The sequence below is a fragment of the Tenrec ecaudatus genome, chromosome 17 (genome assembly GCF_050624435.1).
Source record: "Tenrec ecaudatus isolate mTenEca1 chromosome 17, mTenEca1.hap1, whole genome shotgun sequence".
Taxonomy (NCBI): Eukaryota; Metazoa; Chordata; class Mammalia; order Afrosoricida; family Tenrecidae; genus Tenrec; species Tenrec ecaudatus.
This window is the reverse complement of record NC_134546.1, coordinates 52778947-52799214: the sequence shown is the minus strand read 5'-3', so window position 1 is coordinate 52799214 and position 20268 is coordinate 52778947. Positions and strand designations below refer to the sequence as shown.

General features: G+C 48.8%; 1 protein-coding gene across 1 annotated transcript in view; it reads left to right on the top strand.

Annotated features, from left to right (window-relative positions):
- Positions 1-18024, top strand: part of ETFA (electron transfer flavoprotein subunit alpha) — a 79301-nt gene extending 61277 nt beyond the window's left edge. The window contains exons 10-12 of the mRNA XM_075535607.1: positions 6594-6659; positions 10555-10635; positions 17726-18024. Coding sequence (XP_075391722.1) covers positions 6594-6659; positions 10555-10635; positions 17726-17764 — 186 coding nt within the window. The 3' untranslated portion in view covers positions 17765-18024. The remainder of the gene's footprint in view (positions 1-6593; positions 6660-10554; positions 10636-17725) is intronic.
- Positions 18025-20268: the final 2244 nt, after the last annotated feature.

The window sequence follows — 20268 nt, the reverse complement described above, 5'->3', positions numbered from 1 at the left end:
TACTGCAGTTTCCAGCTCCCATTTCTGTTTCCATCTGGCCGCTGGGAGATGATCGAGACCTCAACCTCTGCCTTCTTGGTAGGAACCTGCAGCAATCGATTCCCATTCATAGCCATCCTAAATAGAACAGACTCGGACTGCCCCGTCAGGTTTCTCTGAGGCTGGGGCACAGGGGTTATGCGCTGGCTGTTCACCACCCACCATGTGAGCCGTTTGAAAGCACCAGCCGCTCTGAGGAAGAAAGAGGAGGCTCTCTACCCGCTCCCAGAAACCCACGGGCAGCTCCGCCCTGTCCTGTAGTGTTGCCATGAGCCAGAGTTACCTTAAAGGCAATGAGTTTGTTGTTGGTGGTGGTAGTGTTTGTTTACTTGTTTAATTTTTGGTCAGAGGGTTTCTAAGGCTGTACATCTTTATGGAAGCAAACCGAGAAAGCAGCTGGTGGTCGTGAACTGCCAGTCTTTCAGTTAGCAGCTAAATGCTTGGCCCTGGGCTTCTAAGGTTCTTATGAATCTCTAACTCTAGTCTACTGTAGGTTTGGGCAAGACGTTCGTTCGTTTGTTCGTTTGTTTCAGGACCAATCTTGGTTTCTGTGAGTGGTCCTCCCACTGCTCTGAATGAGGACTTCACAACCACCAGCTCTGGGCTGTTCTCTCCCTCTGATAAGGCTCCCAGGACCGCCCGCTTCCTTCACCCCTCCTCATTTTGAACCCGTAATTGCTGCTCTCTCCTCTCATTCTCTTTCCAAATTGCCTACTCAGTATCTGATTCAGAATAAAAGTGTCCCGGGGCAGGGATTTCCCTGCTATGGTAGGAAACAGTATCTGGAGCGCTCCGTAAATTAGATCCGTAGGGAGTTCACTACATACTAATTGTTGTTGTTGCAATGCAGAAATGCTTTGGGAATGCTCAGGAAGCATCCTAGGGTATTAGTCTAATTGCCTGGACATATTTTTGAGAAAGAAGAAAGCCCTCTCTTCCTGGCTGAGCGAGCTGAAGCCCAGAACTGCAGCCCACATCCCTGGACTCAACTATTGTCTCAGTCTGCTGAGATGAATTCAGAGAATTCTGTTTGCTTAGAAGACAGTAAAATAAGGTCCCGTGAGTCATGCAGACCCACTCAGAAAGGCAGAAACGGCCCCAGAGCTTGCCTCTGGTTTGCTTTGACCCCGAATCTGCTATTTTCTTAGTGGCATTTACAGTTGCAGACCACAAGGCTTAAAGTAGTTTCTTTTTTTAAAACATTTTATTAGGGGCTCATACAACTCTTGTCACAATCCCATACATAGACATACATCAATTGTATAAAGCACATCTGTACATTCTTTGCCTTAATCATTTTCAAAGCATTTGCTCTCCACTTAAGTCCTTTGCATCGGGTCCTCTTTTTTCCCCCTCCCTTCCCGCTCCCCCCTCCCTCATGAGCCCTTGATAATTTATAGATTATTATTTTGTCATATCTTGCCCTATCCGGCATCTCCCTTCACCCCCTTCTCTGTTGTCCATCCCCCAGGGAGGAGGTCACCTTTAGATCCTTGTAATCGGCTCCCCCTTTCCAACCCACTCACCCTCTACTCTCCCAGTATTGCCCCTTATACCCCTGGTCCTGAAGGTATCATCCACTCTGGATTCCCTGTGCCTCCAGCTCCTATATGCACCAGTGTACAACCTCTGCTCTATCCAGTCTTGCAAGGTAGAATTCGGATCATGGTAGTTGGGGTGGAGGGGAGGAAGCATCCAGCATCTGGGGGAAAGCTGTATTCTTCATCGGTGCTACATCACACCCTGACTGACTCATCTCCTCCCCTTGACCCCTCTGCAAGGGGATCTCCAGTGGCCGACAAATGGGCTTTGGGTCTCCTCTCTGCACTTCCCCCTTCATTCACTATGGTATTTTTTTTTTGGATGATGTCTTATACCTGATCCCTTTGGCACCTCGTGATCGAACAGGCTGGTGTGCTTCTTCCATGTGGGCTTTGTCACTTCTGAGCTAGATGGCCGCTTGTTCACCTTCAAGCCTTTAAGACCCCAGACACTATCTATTTTGATAGCCGGGTACCATCAGCTTTCTTTGCCACATTTGCTTATGCACCTGTTTGTCTTCGGCGATCGTATCATGGAAGTGTGCAGCCAATGATATGATTTTTTGTTCTTTGATGCCTGATAATTGATCCCTTCGGAACCACACGATCACACAGGCTGGTGTGTTCTTCCATGTGGGCTTTGTTGCTTCTGAGCTCGATGGCCACTTGTTTATCTTCAAGCCTTAAAGACCCCGGTCACTATCTCTTTTGATAGCCGGGCACCATCAGCTTTCTTCACCACATTTACTTGTTCACCCGCTTTGGCTTCAACAGTTGTGTCGGGAGGGTGAGCATCGTAGAGTGCAAATTTAATAAAAGAAGTTATTCTTACATTGAGGGAGTGCTTGAGTAGAGGCCCAAGGTCCTTCCGCCACCTTAATACTAAACCTATAAATATGGACACATAGATCTATTTCCCCATCTTCATATATATATTTGCATGTACATGACTTTGTCTAGACCTCTATAAATGCCCTTTGCCTCCTAGCTCTTTCCTCCATCTCCCTTGACTTTCCTCTTGCCCTACTACCATGCTCCATCCCACCTGGGTTACAGCTATACCCTTGATCATTCCCTACCAGGCCTGCCACTCCCCCCTTGCCACCAATTTTGGTCCCATGTTGTTCCCTTTTCCCTGGGTTTGTTAACACCACTTCCTTACCCGCCCCCAACCCCCCCATCCCAAGTCCCCCTGGAACTGTCGGTCCCGTTGTTTTTCCTCCAGCTAGTTCATCCAAATAGTTTCATTTATATTATGTTCATGTAGGGGTTTTACTGCCAGAGTGAGTCAACATTTTTATTAGCATTTTGTGGTGCAAATAGCAAGGCTTTTAAAAACTTGTTGAATTTTAATGTATGTCGGACTCATTTATGCAACAGATGATCTTGTCCCAGGTTTACTTTGAGCAGTGGCTAGTGAGGCCATTTCTGTCTACGTAAAAAACTTGAATTTTAAAGTGTTAGACTAGAACTTCTTGATTGAATTAAACTATTTCTGATCTTCCTAAATATGAGATTTAATAAGCGTAGCTTAATTAAGGTGTAATGAATGCTCCTGTATGAGAGAAAGGCTAGTTTCAGTAGACTGAAATGACTTTAAAATTACCTGTTAATCTTAAATTTTAAAAATTAAAAACAAAAGCACATTGGCCATTGAGTCAGCTCTGAATCATGGTGACTCTATGGGACATAGAAGAACTCCATTTTTTTACAGGAGTAAAAAGCCCCATCTTTCTCCAGAGTAGCTGCTGGTGGTTTTGAACTGCTGACTTTGTAGTTAGCCGCTCCAACACAAAGCCCACTACACCACCAGGGTTCCTATGAAATAGAAAATAGAGGTGCCTTTTCAGAGAAAAGTAACCTGTATATCTCTTGTGCAGACCCATGTCTGAGAAAACCATACACCGGCCTGGTCTTACTGTGCTGCTCAGCTGTGTGTGGCCATCGCTGACACTCTGTTCATGCTCAAAATACACCACTGAATGTTTCAGTGACTTTAGTACACCTTCTTCGCCGTAAGACAGTCTCTCTAAGCCAAATTGCACTTGCTGATATAGTCTGCCTTCAGTACCCATGGTCCGCCATGCTCAGATTTAACAACTATAGATCAAAATTATTTTGGGGGTGTTGGGGGGGATAATTAAGTGATTAAAGCAATCTTTGAAATGCTAAGCAGGAGCAGTAAAGTCTGCAGTTTGTGTGTGTGTGTTTGTGTGTGGCATTATATGGGGTATTACATGTAACCCACAGATGATTTGAAGTATGCAGGAGGATATGCATAGATTACATGCCAACACCACGGTACTGTATGTGAAGGGCTTGAGCATCACAGATTCTGGTGGTGCAGGGGAGGGTGGGGGAGGTCCTAGAGCAAGCCCTTTGGATGCCAAGGGCCCTGTGCTTGGCTTTTGATGATGAATGTAGAGTGAGCTGAATCTGAAAGCAAGCCGTGTTCGAGTCGCGATGGCTAACTCACTTTGGGGCCCAGGCGGTTTTCTTTTCCCGGGGACACAGTAGTCTCTTGCTGCTTGAGCAGAAGCAGTTGCCCACTTTGTGCCTTGATAGAGGTTAACCTTCTAAAGAAAAAAACCAGCGATGTACCCCAATATACTGGATAGAGCTAGAGCAGCGGTTCTCAACCCGTGGGTTGTGACCATTTTGGGGTTCAAATGACTCTTTCACGGGGGTTGCCTAAGAAAGCACATATTTCCAATGGTCTTAGGAATGGAGACACCACTCCTCTATCTGTGTCCAGGCAGATACGCCCACATAAAAGTACCCGGCTTGATGAGATCATCGTGCCAAACTCATGCCATACAACCCGTACAATACAGGTGTGTGTGACAGGGTTGGCGCCGTAATGTACTTATGCAGACCAGTCGCACATGTGTAGAGAGCAGCTGCTGTGTAGAAAGCAACAGTATTGGAGGTAAAATGACACTTCATGAATTATAATTACATATTGTTTTTGTGATTAATCACTGTACTTTAATTATGTTCAGTTTGTAACAATGAAAATACATCCTGCATATCAGAGGTTTATGTTACAATTAATAACAGTAGCAAAATTACAGTTTTGGAGTAGCAATGAAAATAATTTTGTAACTGAGGGTCACCACAACATGAGGAATTGCATTAAAGGGTCGCGGCATTAGGAAGGTTGAGAACCACTGATCTAGAGGATTTGAGGGGCAGAAGAACTGGGGATCACCTAGTCTAGTGGTTATCAAATCTGGCGGCACTTTAGAGTGTATCCTGGGGTGCTTAAAAAATAAGCAGAGGTGCCAGGGCTAAGCTGCCTCTGTGCCCTCGGGACCACTGGCCCAGTGTGTTCCCAGCACACCCGGTAGGTGCTTCGTAAGACCACAGTGGAGGGTGGCAGTCGCACTGTTCCCAGAGCCTCGCTGAAATAGGCTCTTTTGGAATGAGCCCCTTTTCACTCGGATCATAAGGAGTACAGAAAATCCGGTGCGGCTGCCCGACGCCGGGTGGCTGTGGAATGTCTTCCCTGTAATAAAAGTGAACGTGACAGCCCGTCCTGTGATTCCTGTTGAGGAGATTTACTGTCCGTTGTGGCAAAACTAGAGGGTTAGTCTGGCTCCGTGGTATGTGTCCTGCCACCCCCAGAGCTAGGGCGGGTTAGTTCAGGGGACTCGCAGGCTAAGCTTTTGGCTGAAGCGTTAATGTTACTGAGTAGGCAGAGTGGAGAGGATAAGCTTTTTCAGTTAAGTCCTTCATTCTATCAGTTTGTCAGGAAGAGAATGAGTGTGCATTCAAACATGGAGAGTATAAACATCTTAGTCATCATTTCCTTCACATTGTGTTTTGGGGGTGTAAGGTAGTTGAGAGGCGCCAGAGACCAAATTAGTCGAATTAGAGCAAGCAGGCTTTGTGGGGAGAAAACCCCAGCCTGGGCGAAGTCCCATGGTTCACAGTGTCTGGGCTGCGGGAGTCGTGCCCCAGGCCACAGGGGTGGTGCTTATATGGCCAGGGAACGTGTGACTGGGCTGTTTTGAGTCCATATAAGGTAAAGTAGTCAGGGATTGGGAGATACAGGTATGTCCCGGTTTCTGGAATGTAAGGTGTATTCGTGTGGGGTGCAGAGCAGCCGAGAACAAAGCAGGCACTGAGCCAAATGGGCCATGCAGGGTGCGGAGTGGCGGGTCAAGAATAAAGCGGGCCATTAGCCAGCTCTGGTCAGCTCTGCAGGTGTATATGTGAGATTCAAGGTCACTTGCTGCTAGAGGCCAGCCTGGTATTGATCCGGCTAAACCTGGGGTAGAGGGAGGAAGAGGGTTGGATTCTCTGTTGTCACCAGCATTTACTAAGCAACTACAGTGTGTGTGTCCCAGGTGGGGAAGGCTTCTTGTTAGGTTCGGTCAATACAAAGGTTCAGCCCATGCCTTCCAGAGAAGTTTACTCTGTATTGAGAAGGGAAGAGAGCGAGGGGAGAGGGGCACTGTCTTTAGGACCTCTTGGCACTACTTTATATTTCCATTTGTGTCCCAGAAACCCTGCATTAGGGTCCCCGGGAGTCGGAATTTGCTCTGTGGCTTTAAGGTTGGTTTTGTTTGGCTTTAAGCATAATTCCTAATTTAACAAAGAATTCTATTATGTGAAAGTAAACAACTAAGTCAAAAGGAAACACAAATCAGACTACGCACTCTGTGTTGATCTGCAGTGTGAATGAATTGAGGCGTTGTTATCCAAACGAGTGGCCCAGACAAAAAGTGTACCTCCCGGTCATGGTGAGAGGAGGGGAGGCTAGTGCAGGGACTGACACATGGCAGGGCTCTTGTCCTCATCTGCATATCGATTAGCATCGGGGGCAATGCATTCAGGGAAAAGAGGGCTGGGAGGATGAGATGCTCACAGAACAAGAAAACAATAAACAGTACAGGTGGTTTCTTATTTTTAATTTAAAGCATCCTGTACTTACAGCTTGTTGCTGATAGCTTGAGAAAGTATTCTCTCCATGGATAGGAATAATATGATTGGTGTCTTTCATTTCAGGAACTTTACATTGCCGTGGGGATATCTGGAGCCATCCAGCATTTAGCTGGCATGAAAGATAGCAAGGTAACAATGCACAGCAGTCCTGTGAGTTAATGAAAGAAACCGTCTTTTTAAAAAAATTGAATTTCACGCTGTGTTTTCTTTGTGATTACTAAGTGTGTAGTAGACCTTTTATATTAGCCCTGATCTGGGAACTGGAAGACATAGTGACCGCTGTTCACTGCATGGTCAGAGTGGTCGTGCTGTGTCACTCACGGAAAGAGACCTGAACCTGAATCCCTCCCGGCTCTTACTGCCAGGCCAGTTCATTGCGTGCCTCAGTTTCCTCCCCTGCTGCATGCAGGTGTTCTCTCGTGACCTCTCAGGTCCCTTTCCACTCATATAACCTGCAGGTAGAAAATGTGGGCCCTGAGCAGCTTGATTGCCCCTCTGTGTGCTTCTCCCTGGTGCCCGGCTCTCCCTTTTTCTGCCATCGGTAGAAGCGCCATGCTTGAGCTGTTTCCAAGGCCGGGCTAGTACATTCGGCCGGAGCATTAGGGCACCTTAAGATCCCCGAAGGTACCAAAGTGTGGTGTGGAGAGGAGACACTTGATTTTAACGTGCTAGCTGAGCTGTACATGGAAGTCCTATGTAATGGCTCTGAACATATATTACAGAATACGACACAATAATTCATGCATAACAGTGCAGTTTGAATTATGAGTTAGTCTTCCATGAATTCAGAGATGCCTCTGACACTCCTGCATTTATCCATTCAGCTGGAAGTTTGATATAAAAGGTAATAAAACTTTTAACAGGTTTAACTTCCAACTCAAAGAAATGCAAGCACTGCCTCCTGTAGCATCTAAATGAATTGGCTCCAAACCAGTCAGATTTCACAGTTGGATGGTATGTTTCTCCACGGAGCAATGAAAACAGCACTGCCGATGGGGAAAATGTTATTGTTGCATTAGATGGGAGAGAGAGAGAGAAAAACACCCCACCAACCTTAAATAAAATATACAGACATAGCTGAAACACTGCTTCTCTAAAATAGAAGGCTCTGCCTGCCAAGAAACTCCCAGTGAAATGTTTTACCCTGTGCCAGTCATGATGGACTAGGGGTGGGGGTGGGGAGGACCAGACAGTATATGGAAAGCAAACGGGACAGTTGAATTAAGGGACCCAGGTTGGGGAACAACCCATTAGAATGCACTTGAGCCAAGACTTCGTCTCTCCATCACCTAAGAAATGTTTATTAAGCGTGGTCCTAGTTCTAGAGGCTTGGGATGCTGAAATGAAAAACACATTGCCCCCGAGTAAGCTCTAGCTGATTGCCTTAAACCTGTGAGTTGTGTTGCTGATGAGCTGAGATTTTAATTACCATTGTTATATGAAATGAACCAATATAAATGAAAGCGCTTTTTGAACTATATGCATATTAATGTGAGTGCGTGTAATCTGTGAGTTCTGGGGAGTAAGATAGGCCATTGCAGAAACGAAAGAGTGCTTACTGTAGGGCACAGCACGGCTGTCCTGTGCGATTCCCAGCTGCTCGTAAGGGAGAGTGTTTCAGCAGCTGAAGAAACCAAGACCTCACTGGTGCCTAGCCCCCAGTTACAGGCCATTGCCAACTTATGTATTGGCCGAAAAGGCTTCCGGGTGACTATGGTCAGATGCTTGACTGTGTGGCCTCCAGGAGCAATCGTTAACCACCATCAGTCAAACACATTTCTGCTGGTAGCCACAGAGCAGACGGCCGCGGCCCAGAGGGGCACCTCCATGGGAATCCAAGCCTGTGATTCAAACGTTTGTTCTGTGACTTTGGACTCGAGGCTTCTGTTTGAAACCACAGTTTATTGTTTCCATCCAACATGTGTTAGACCCACGGCGTGTTTCTCTGGGCTCGTCACTGTGCCCCAGCCTCACAGGTTCTGGAACATGCTGCCCTTGTAGAATGTACACATTGAAAGTTGGAATAGATGAAACTACTCTCCACATGGACTTTTGCTATTTTTATAAGAAACATTAACAGGCAGGTAGAAACTGAATTTTATTTCTAGGTACTTTAATTATAAGGAGCTCTGGTGGCACTATTGTGTAAGCATTGGATTGCTAACTGCAGGGTCGGTGGATCAAACCCACCAGCAGCCCTATCGGCGAAAGATGAGGCTGTCTGCCTCCACAATTAATACCTATGTTAGTCCAGGTTGACTAGAGAAATAAATCCAGACATACTCATATATATGTAAAAGAGAATTTTATATCAAGAGGTAATTTTGCATCAATAAAACATCTCAACCCAGTCCAGATCAAGTCTATAAGTTCAGTATTAGCCCATACGTCCCATATTAGCCCATGAGTGCCTCTTCAGACTCACGCAGCCGTGCAATCACGCCGAATGCAGGAAGGTCACAGGCTGGAGGATAGAAAGTCCTGTGGGTCCAGTGGCAGTGGACGCATCTCCCATCAGCATGGCTCCATATGGCTTGTCAACAGGATTATAAAGCACAGAGAGAGCGTGTTTCCCACCTCCACAGAGGAAGTTCCCAGAATCCTCCTGGTGGGTGTGACCTTGTGACCTGATTGACAAGTTAGACTCGACCTCTTCATTTTATTTATGAAGTTGATATGAAATTATGTAACTACCACAATACCACATTCGAGTAAAAACTAATTTCACACTAATTGAAAAGGTATTAGAAGCATCTACAGGAATGCCAAACTAAGTCTTAGGTTAATAAAATAATGATTAGTGAACAACAAACACATTTTTGAATGATCATTTATCTTTAATATGTTAGTAAACTTTTATACCTGTAGCATTTTTAAAAAATTGTAGGAGAGAAGAGAAACTTTATGCTTGCATATTCTATAGACATAAGAACCTACCATCCTTTGTTCTAAGGTTGTCCTTGACTTCCAGGCAGACTAGACAGTTAACCCATGTATTCTCAGAACAAAGGACAAGAACTTGAAAACAGCAAATGGTATGGAATATTTGGAGGTAGAAATACTTTAAGGTACAAAAGTTGTAAATTCTAATGTGGATTTATTTTTTTCAATTTAAAATCAAACTCTCCTCCCCCCACCCTAAGTCAAAAAGCAGCTTTTAGAACATAATCATAATTATGGGAAACAGTTTGGCAATTGCTTAAAAGAAGAAAAAAAGAATCATAGAACGACCATGTAACCTAGCCGTTCTACTCAGGCTTGAAAGCAGAGGCTCGGCAGATGCTGTGCACCAGCATCCACTGCGGCATTGGTCATACTAGCCCCGCAGTCCACTGAATGGACACATAAAAATGGGAGAGTCACCTCTTGCATGAGCATTCAGCCAGCAAAGGGAATGGAGTCCTGAAACATGCTGTGACATGTATGAACCATGAAACCATTCTGCTAAGTGAAATAAGCCAGGCACAAAAGGATAAGTATGATCCTGATTCCACCTGTGTTACCCATCTGAAATGATCTATTCTGAAATCTCTAGAATAGGCAAAGACAGAGACAAAGTAAAGGAAGGTAACAGAGGCGGCGGGGGGGGGGGAGGGGGTGTAGGGAAGACAAGAAGTTGCTGCTTCATGGGGAGACAGTTTCTCTGGTGGTGAAAAGGCTTTAGAGATAAATAGTAGTAATGATTATACAACATTGTGAATATAATTTATGCCAGTGGATTGTACCCTTAAAAATGGTTACAGTGGAAGAGTTTGTTACACAATGATTTCAAGACCTTTTTTAATAGACTGGTGGGGGAATAAGGAGATACTTTTGTTATGTTTCAATTTAGGAATTTATAATAAATTTACACTGTTGCTAGAGAGACACCAAATGAGTCTTACTTGGTAGATAGTTTTAGGCATATGAATTGGTTGGAAGGAGAGTTAAAATAGAATAATTACTCTCTGTGATATGATTTCTTCATAAAGTCTAACTTTCTCCTCTCCTTCCCCCCCACCCCCACCCCTCCACCCCCAAACAGACCATTGTAGCCATTAACAAAGACCCAGAAGCCCCAATTTTCCAAGTGGCAGATTACGGACTAGTTGCAGACTTGTTTAAGGTAAGTACGCCTGGAGAGAGATGGCTGCTGTTTAGACGGTTGTTCGCAGACTCCATAGAGTTGGTCAGGAATTAAGCCATTGCAGTAAATCATTGTATGTGTATGTGCGTGTGTGCCTGCCTGTCTGTATGTATATACTATTAATATATGTACACAATTTTGGCCTACTTTAAGTGGAGTTACCCTAATAAATATGTGCCATTTATGAGATATTCTAACTTTGCCCTTAAGAAAGCTCTAAGCTGCTGTTAGGACCATAGGGTGCCAGGGGAAGCCCGCCCCTAACACGTCGTCACGGGTCCGGAGGCGCACTTGTACGGCGATGATAAGTAAAGACCATAGCACAGGCATAGGGCGCATGGGAGACAGAGGAGACAGAGATGGAAACAATGCAGGCAGACACATTGCATGGCAGCAGCTCACCTCAGCCCTGCCTGGTGGTCCACGTGGAGGGAGAGAGAGATTTAATGCTAACCAAGGCTTTTATAGTCTCTGGGGACATGCAAGCCCCCTAATTCAGGTGAAGACATACGTCACAGGAAGGGGTTGTGCTATGGGTAACACAGTAATGGAAGGGGGGTGATCTAGGGGTATCCACGCAATAGGAAGAGGAGGGATGGGGGTATGCATGTGACAAGATGGGCGGATCCTAGATACAGGATGGCGGCCTAACTTTGGATGTCACTGAGCCAGTTTGACCTGGTCCCTGGCACCATTATCAGTAGGGTGAGAACTCCCCCTACAGGAACCAAAGCAATGACTGGAGCCCTCTAGAGAGAAGCAGCCTATTGTCCTTAACAGCAGGGAGGGGTGGCCTATCTTAGTCTGGGGACTGACTGTCTTCAGGGAGGATGTCTGTGAGCATCTGACCTCCCCCCATGTGCTAGCAAAAAGCCCCTAATGTTTGGCATATCTTTGGGGGAGATATGGTTGGGGAAAAGCCTCTATAATCCCACAATGTGGGGGAGAGGGCAGTCCATAAGACTCTTGGCATCCCATGTACTATGTTAGCATACAGTGTTAAATGCTCCCAACTGTGACCTAGAATTGTTTGGGGTGGGTGTTGTAAGGGAATTCATATCAAACCCACTCATTCAGGCGTCTCAAGGACGTGCCAGCTCCTCATGGGGCAGAATGGGGCCTTGAGGGGAGCTTATTTGACTCACCAAGTGTGCTTCCTTGCTGTGTCTGAGCGTCAGACCAAGGGCTTCTTAACTTGATGTGTGTCTGGGGAAACCCTCACTTCCCGCCCCCCAGACTCTCCACTTCTCAGACTGCACTGCCCTCTCCGTGGGATTCCTTATACTGATGGGCCTTGTGTGTTTCTTTGGCCACATGCAAAGGTTGCAGATCATGCGTGTCTCGATTACCTTGGGCAGAAGTCTCTCACACAGGAATTGAGACCCTGAAATTATCCACCTGTGGGAGAAGAGGGTTAGCTGAAGTGAGGGTCTCCTCACATTGGAGCCTCAGTGGAGAGGCTGCCCCTAGGGACAGCGCCAGGATTACCCCCATCTCGAGGACTGAGCCATCGCTGAGCCCTCACCTGACCCACATGAACCAGTGAGCTGTGCTTGGGCGCATGCGTGCGTGCACTCTGAAAGCTGTGTCCATGCTCAGTGAGGGCCCTTCTGCTCATGTCCAGCAGAACAGCTCCCAGGACGGGGCTAGGGCTGTTGCCTTGGGCAGCTTGGAGTATCCTTCCCTTCAGGAGGCATCATCTGTGTCTGAAATTTGGGCTCAGATAGGACAGGTACCTCCTATTGCCTGTGTGGAAGAATAAACGGTAACATGTTGGTCTGGGGAGACTAGAGAAACAAATTTACAAACACACATGTGTATGAGGAAGAACTTTATATACAAGAGCAATTGAATATTGAGAAAATATCCCAGCCCAGTCCAGGTCAAGTCTATAAGTCCAATATTAGCCCAGATGGCTGATAACAATTTGTAAAGTCCTCTTCAGACTCACGAAATACATGCAATGATGCCAAATGCAGGAGGATCACAGGCCAGTGGGTTGGAAGTCTTGTGGATCCAGTGGCGTTATAAGTATCTCAGTGCTGGCAGGGTTCTTCACGTGGCTTCTCCAGGCCCAGAGGTCTAGTTGCATCAGGGTCTGAGCAGAGAGAGAGTGTCCCCCGCCTCCAAGGAGGAAATACCTGAATTCCAAGAATCCTTAGGGGAAAGCCATGCCCACATAGAAGCCTCATTGGCTGTGACCTGATGACAGAGTAGACTCCACCCCTTCACTCTTAATCCTTTTAAGTACCAAATTGACACCAGATTGTGTAACTAGCACAGATAATGACGATCATTTGACTACTACTGGGAGGGTAAACTGGTATGTAAAAGAGAAAAAAATTTTGTATCTCTATAGAAGGATAACTTTGATTAAGATGCAGATACTTATTCACCAGTGGTGAGGGTAGACAAATAGAGATTCTCTGACCCACATTGAATATTTGCTCAACAACAACTGTGAACTATGTTGGCAAGTTTGTGTATAGTCAACTATCTTTTTCACTCTTAAGAAAATAGATGGAAAATGTATAAGGGATTGTTGTTTACATTCAGGAATGTTTGTGTACAGTGTATGCCAGCTGGCATGGGGCTTGTTGATAAGATGCCTGAGTGATAACCAGTAAGAGTTTCCTGTCCTCCAGTGGGCCGGCCCCCTGCCTTGATGCAGGAGCGCCACCCTGGTCCTTGTGCTGGGAGGGAGGGAGGGAGAGAGAGAGAGAGAGAGAGAGTGTGTGTGTACTTGAGGAAGTTTCTTGGTGAGCCTTCCATGAAGGCAGAGCGGAAAGGGACCAACAGGACTTCAGAACTTATCCAAGAAGCTGGTTTTCAGCCTGAGGGTCTCAAGCTACTTCTGGTGTTTTAAGAAGTCCAGATTTGGCTCTAGTCAGACATTTAAACTGAGATGTCATGCTTATGGCTTTTAGCTGAAATTACGTGAAGGCAGTCGTTAATATCCTGCTTAGACGTTATCTATATCTTTGATCAATACAGTGTAAATGTCTTTAATCAGAATATTAATCTCATCAGCTTGGGGAAAAAAATAAAGAGTGTGAAATGTTTATTTAAATTACCTGTTGTGCAGACACCTGAGGGAATAGGTCGCTGTGCCTGCAGGCATAGCCTCGTGACGTGGAGGTCAGCTGGTGTGGCACAGCCCACACAGGTAGAGTTGTGTATCCTACTGTAGTCACTAGTGGCGGGAGCCTTAAAGGTTCATGCAGGTACAGCCCAGGTGCAACTCTTGGTCCCCGCTGTCTGAAGGCAAGAGCCGCGGAGGAAGTCTGGGACACTGGCGACAGTGAATCCAGCAGGTTACTAGACCACAACCCTGAGACCAGAACTCGGTGGTGCCGAGTGACCGTGCCAGCTGCTCTCAAAGAGATCACATTAGAGTGGAAGACAAATGTGGAACAGAAATCCAAATCCTCTAAAACCAGACTTCCTGGTTGGCTGGGGACTGGTGGAACCCCTGAGATCATGGCCGTAGTTACCCTTCTTCATTTCTGGGGGTGGGGAGGGACTCACTGTATGAAATGTCTCCATTTCCAGCCAAACAGTAGACAGGCGGGGGTAAAGGAGGAGTTAGTAACACTGTGTAAAGCATTGGGTTGCTAACTATGAGGTTGGCGGTTCAAACCCCCAGCCTCGCCTAGGGAGAACGATGAGGTTATATGCTCCCCTAAAGACAGACCGTTTGAGGGACCTTACACAGGGTCACTCGGGTGGAAAGCCACTCAGTGGCAGTGGGCGGGGGTGGGGGCTGGTCACCCGCCTTCAAGTTGTCTGCCATTTGAGCCATTCAGAAGGGCCGGGGAGAAGGGACGATGGCCACAGGGACGATGTGGGGATCACAGTAGAGGAAACAAAATGTATACGAGCCAGTGAGTGGATAACGGATCTGCTCGGTAAACCTTTACCGAATTCAAGCCAGAAAGGGACCAAATGAAAATACTGGTTGGGTTGCAGCCTCCCACTGGTTGCTGCAGGAGAACTCCACACCACGTGCGTGTGTGCCTGGTCAGTCGTCTGTCTCAGAGACAGACGTGCGAGCAGGGAGCTTACCCAGCAGGCTCTTGGCGTAGCCTCTGTCTTTTCTCATCACTGTGCCTCGCTCACGCGCCCGTGCTCCAGCTCGTGGCGCACCGCCGTGCGCGTCCTTTCCAGAGAGGGCAGGAAAAGGGCCGCAGCTTTCGGCTGATGAAGGAACTCGATAGTACCCGCCAGACCGTTTTCTCAGCTGAAATCAGGATCAGGGCCTGCTGCTGACACACTTGGGATCCGCTCGATGGCAGCAAGTGAGCGACGAGGGTCTCTCACTGAGGCCGACAAGCTGCGTCGTCATGAGCGCGCTCCTCGTCGCTGACCACGAGCTCTTTAAAGGTCTGATCACACTTCAGAGCATGGCTGTGTTCATGACAAACTGGATGAGAACTGTATTTTGGATTCAGATCTTAAAGGAAATGTAATTATAAGTCAAATAATAGCTGTGTAAAAGACCTTTTCATACTACATTTTAAAATACATATTGTAAATGGTAAGGTGTTGTTTACAAGTGGATTTAGTTATAGACTAATTGTGTTGGAGTCAACATTGGCAGTGAGGGGTGTGTTTGGTTGTTGTTTTGAGGGCTATTTTACAACTCATTGTAAAACAAATGTGAAAACCCTCACAACTGGACCAGGAGATGACATCATGAGAGACTGAGTTGTCAAGTGTTCCTTTGCTTAGCTCCACGCTCAGTCCTCAAGGACACAGCAGTCGAGAGGCCAGAGGATGTGCGGCAGTGAGCCTGGTGAGCAGTGAGGGCGGCGCATTGAAGACGGGTGCGCCGGGTCCCAAGCTGTGGTGTCAGCTGCTACAGGCGCGTGAGAGGTGATCAATGAAGAAGGGAGACCGGAGGGCTGCTGCCGGTGGCGGTGGAGACACTGACACACCGCGGATGGCCAAAGGACCAAACATGTCTATCTTGGGAGAAGTTCCGCTAGAATGCTTCTCAGAAGCAAAGATGGCGAGACTTCGTCTTGCGTACCTTAGACCTGATTTCAGGAGAGACTGGTCTAGAAGAGGACGCCGTGCTCAGTGTAGCACGCCAGGGAACAAGAAGAAGAGGTGCAGTGAGACGGATCACACCTAACATTAGTGCGGAGGGCTCTGGACCAGGCTAGGCATGGGGTCACAACGACAGAGTCACACTGCAGCCTCCTCTTTCTCCTGTGGAGTGACTGATGGGTTCGAACTGCTGGCCTTGTCATTAGCAGCCCGACACGGAGCCCACGAGGTCTGCCCTGAGGAAGCACTGAGTAAACAGTGAACGGATCCAGTACCAATGGAGGGCTTTCAGTGGGCGCAGGCCACAGACAATCCATGACCCCGAGTGGGCATTTCTTCTCCCTAAATCAAGCATTGGGTGGGGGGCTCCGCAAGTCTGAGGTTGGGTGTCTACAAAAAGGGGGTGGCTGATGGAGAGAGAGAGACCCTGAACCATCTACTTGCGTGTGTGTGTGTGTGTTGTAGTGTGGCAGAGTGGGGACATTCAAACACTGTGTGTGTGTTTTCACTTTGGTCACAGGTTCTGTAGCAGAATCCTGCTCATGCAGAGCAGACTTGGACATTCTCCGCCGTGGAGGCTGGAGAACCCCCTGAAATTTCTGCCCTGATGCCATCTTTAAACCCTAAACCAAACCCATTCCACGAAATTGTCTGAAAACCGAACAGTTAAAAACAACAGCAAGCAATAGATTCGCTTACCTAGTTAAAACACCTCTGCCAGTTTCTAAAGGACTCTCTGTGGGGGTCAAAGGGTCAAGAGCAACTCAACTGATGGCATAAGAACCTGGGCGAGCGGGGCCCTGAGAGCAAGGAGGCACAGGAGGGGAGGAGGCTGAGCAGCTGGAGACTGCCGTCCACACAGGGACTTAAATGCAGAAACTGCTGGACAGGGCTGTGTTTTCCTGTGTGTATTCCCAAATCAGCAAAACCTTATAAAAAACCTTACGGGGTGCCATGCTGGGGAAACCACTTGGGCCCAGCCTGTTTCTCACGAGCCACATGCCCACCCACATGCCCGAGTGTGAGGCTCAGTGAGCATGCCGCCGTGTGACTGGCATGGGCTCACGGTGTCTCCACGGAAGTGGTGCCAGCACTTGCTGCTGCCCCTGAGCTAATGCCTGCTGGCTCAGTGGTAAACATGGGCCTTTTAGTAAGCTGGAGACAAAGTGACATTCGGAAGAAACAACATGTCAACAATTTCCTTAATAAATTTTGTACGAACACATTATTTCCACCTAATGGAAATGTAGCTCTCATAAATAATTGAGAGGCTCTATTCAGTGGTGGCGAGTTCAGCCGGGCTCTCTGTGAGCCGGGGCAGCTGACAGCCCCTTGGAAGACGGAGGCAGGACCAGTTCTCGGTGGGCTCAGTGTGAGCCCCTGCCGCCCATGCACCACTCTCCTCTGTTCCAGGTGGTCACAGAGCAGTTCCCCACAAGGGGCACCCCACCTGCCGCGCGGCCAGGCAACTGTGGCTCCTTTTAAATAGGGGAGCCAGCCCTGTCCGAATCCCACTCTGCTCTCTTACCGTGTCTGCCGACCCCGTTGCATTCACCCAGAAACCTTGGTGTTCATGAAGGGCGCTGGTTCGGGCTGTGCAGCCTGCAGCTCACTGTTGTGTCAGATGGTGGCTCTGTGCTGAGGACCACGCAGCCTTTGGGATGCAGGGACAGCCGGGAGAGTGAGCCCTGGCTTAGAGACCTGTGTGGACTGGGGAGGAAAGAAGGGAGACACGGAGATCGATACAAAGGTGCACGTCACTGTCAACACGGACGGGCACACAGGCGTGGGCCTTCCTCTGCCGCCTCCTAGCTGTGTGCTTGTGCCTGAAGGCTCCAATGGCCACGAGTGGGCCTCTGTCCAGGGGTCTCTCCCTCAACTCAGCGTCTGCAGGCTCCCTGGGCATGGGAGGTCCTGGCAGAGGAGGGGCCCGTTCGTGCTTCAGCAGGGACATGCACTGACCGGATGGTGCCTGATCAAGTTGTCTTAATCTTATTATTATGTTTTTAATTTGCAGGTAGTTCCTGAAATGACAGAGCTACTGAAGAAAAAGTGAGTGCCAGTCACGCCTTCAGGAGGAAAGCTGTCTGAGGACCCAGCTGCAGTCTTGGGGCCCGTGGATAGTGTACCGCACATTGGAAAGCCTGCGGAGCGAAATCTCCTAAATTGGGGGCAAAAAATAGAATCTAAGAGATACCAAAATGTCTTTTTATGGGACTATTATATTTTCTTTTTAATTAATTTTGGTTCCAATGTTTTAAAATTTTTTAACTCTGTAATACAATATAATAAAGCTTTTCCTTAGCTTTAAAACCATTACCAGAAATGTGCCTGACTTCCAAAAGAGAGAAACGGAAGATCAAAAGTGAGAATGGAGGTGCAGTGAGGTACATGCTGAACTGCTGACTACCAGGTTGGCGGTTCTAACCCTCCGGCCTCCCTTTGGGAGGAAGGTTAGGCTCGGTTCCGTGAAGATGTACCGCCTCAGGAACCTGCCGGGAGGGTGGCTGAGAGTCAGAATTGCCTCAACAGCAGCGGGACTTGGGATTTGCCTGTCTTGCGGAGGGCTCAGTCTGTAGGGCATGGTAGAAACGCGTGTCCCTGCCTCGGCAGCCTAAACTGGGTGTGGCAGAGAGGAAAAGGATCGCGAGCCGCACACTCGGTTTACAAAGCGTGGCCACAGGGCTTGGATACTGTGCTAGACTAACCTGCAGAAACCCTTAGACGATGGGCCAGAAGTGCACCTGCCCCGCACCCTGCTGCTGCTGCTGCACTGGGCACGGCCAGTGTTGGGGTCGTCGCCAGAGCTAGAAGGACCGGGACAGGAAAAGTGGCCGGGAGGACATGGGGATCCACCACCCACCCTCGAGGGATGGCCGCAGAGGGGCCCAGCCCGCCCCAGGGTACAGCTACCTGGGGGCCCAATGCCATACCTCTGCCCAACAGGGACAGGAACGCTGCTGGATTTGTGTCAGAGCCTCTTGCTGGGAGGCGCGTCCCAGCCTTGTTTCAGCGAAGTGACAGGAGAGCAAGAAAGTCCCGCCCATCACAGGTCACGTCCTTTCACACCCGCACTGTCCGAGTCCGGAATCTCAGGCTGAGGAGGTGGGAAAACTGGTCCGGCACCGTGTCGGTCATCAGGGGTCCTGGGCACGGTGATGCCATGGAGATGTGGAGAAGGGAAAGCGGCATGCCCAGGGCCCCCCAGCCAGTCGCCTTGGGGTTTCCACATCGTGTTGCCCGCTTGCCCGGGTCTCACCTTGCCCTGGGCCCTTTCCATCCGCCGTCCCCTGGGACACTGTAATTGGGGGCAGGAGAGGACCGGTGGGAGTGGACCCCGGCACGTGGCTCCCAACCCCAGGGTTCCTAGTGTAGGCCTCCAGCTCCCCTCCTCGCAGCTGCTTCAGGACCCCAGGGAGCAGCTTGCTCCCTGCCTTGGCGATGCTGGCTCACAGCGAGCCCGCAGCACGGTAGAACTGCCCCTGTGGGTCTCTGCGACTGGCTCTTCACGGGAGTAGAAGCCCACCGTTCTCCCTCAGAGAGCCTGGTGGATTCAAACCGGTGGCCTTACAGTTAGCAGCTGGGTGCACAGGCCACTCCATCACCAGGGCTCTACTCTGTCCTATAGGATCGCTGTAAGTCAGGCAACTCCATGGCAGTGGGCGTGGTTTGGGGTGGGTCCCGGCTGCTCTGCTCCCGTCCCAAGCAGCTGGCATTTACTGGGTATAACTGTGGACACCCCCTGCCCAGCTAGATCCTGAAGGCATACAGCCCCCCTCCCCACCCCCCGTGTGTATCCAGGGCTCACATCGTGATAACAGAAAACAGCAGCAGCAGCCCAGAGGACAGCACGTACTGTGTGCCAGGTACCATGCCAACGCTTTACCACAAGAACAATTCCAACACAGTGACCTTGTTACGTCTTCCAAGACTGAGTCTTTCATGGGAGCAGATGGCTTCAGCCTTCTCCAGAGCACTGGCTGAGGTGTGTTTGAACCTCTGACTTGATTAGCCTGGCACCGCCCAGCAGAACCTCCAGGCTCCTAACCACATGGCAAATCCCTTCTGTCACACTCTGGTCCATGAGGCAAAACACAAGCCCGTTGCTCGGCTCTGCTCCCTGGCGCCCTTGTGCTCAGAGTAGAACTGTGTCAGCTATCCAGTGGCTCTGTCCTGGGAATCAGCTCACCGGGCCTTCCGAGGCATCTCTGCGAATCCAAATCGAAGCTCTTTTCAGGAGCATTTAACCATTGTGGTCACTGGGTATCCCACCCCTGGAGTTGGGTGCTACCGTTAGCTCCTGGAAGGAGAGGTGCTAAGAGGGTCACGTAACTTGCAGAAACTCCAGTGGCTTATAAATGACACCAGGCAGCCTGGGGCTGTGGCCTGAGAACATGACAGCCCTCACTTCAGTGCCAGGGATGGGAGATGCCCTGCCGGGCCCCTGGGTAAAGGCATGGAGTACTTGGGAGGGAGAGATGGCTTCTGGACTTGTCTCTCCAACAAGATGTCACTCTGCCCAAAAGCCCCTCTCCGGGTGCCCAGAGAGTTTCCTTAGGA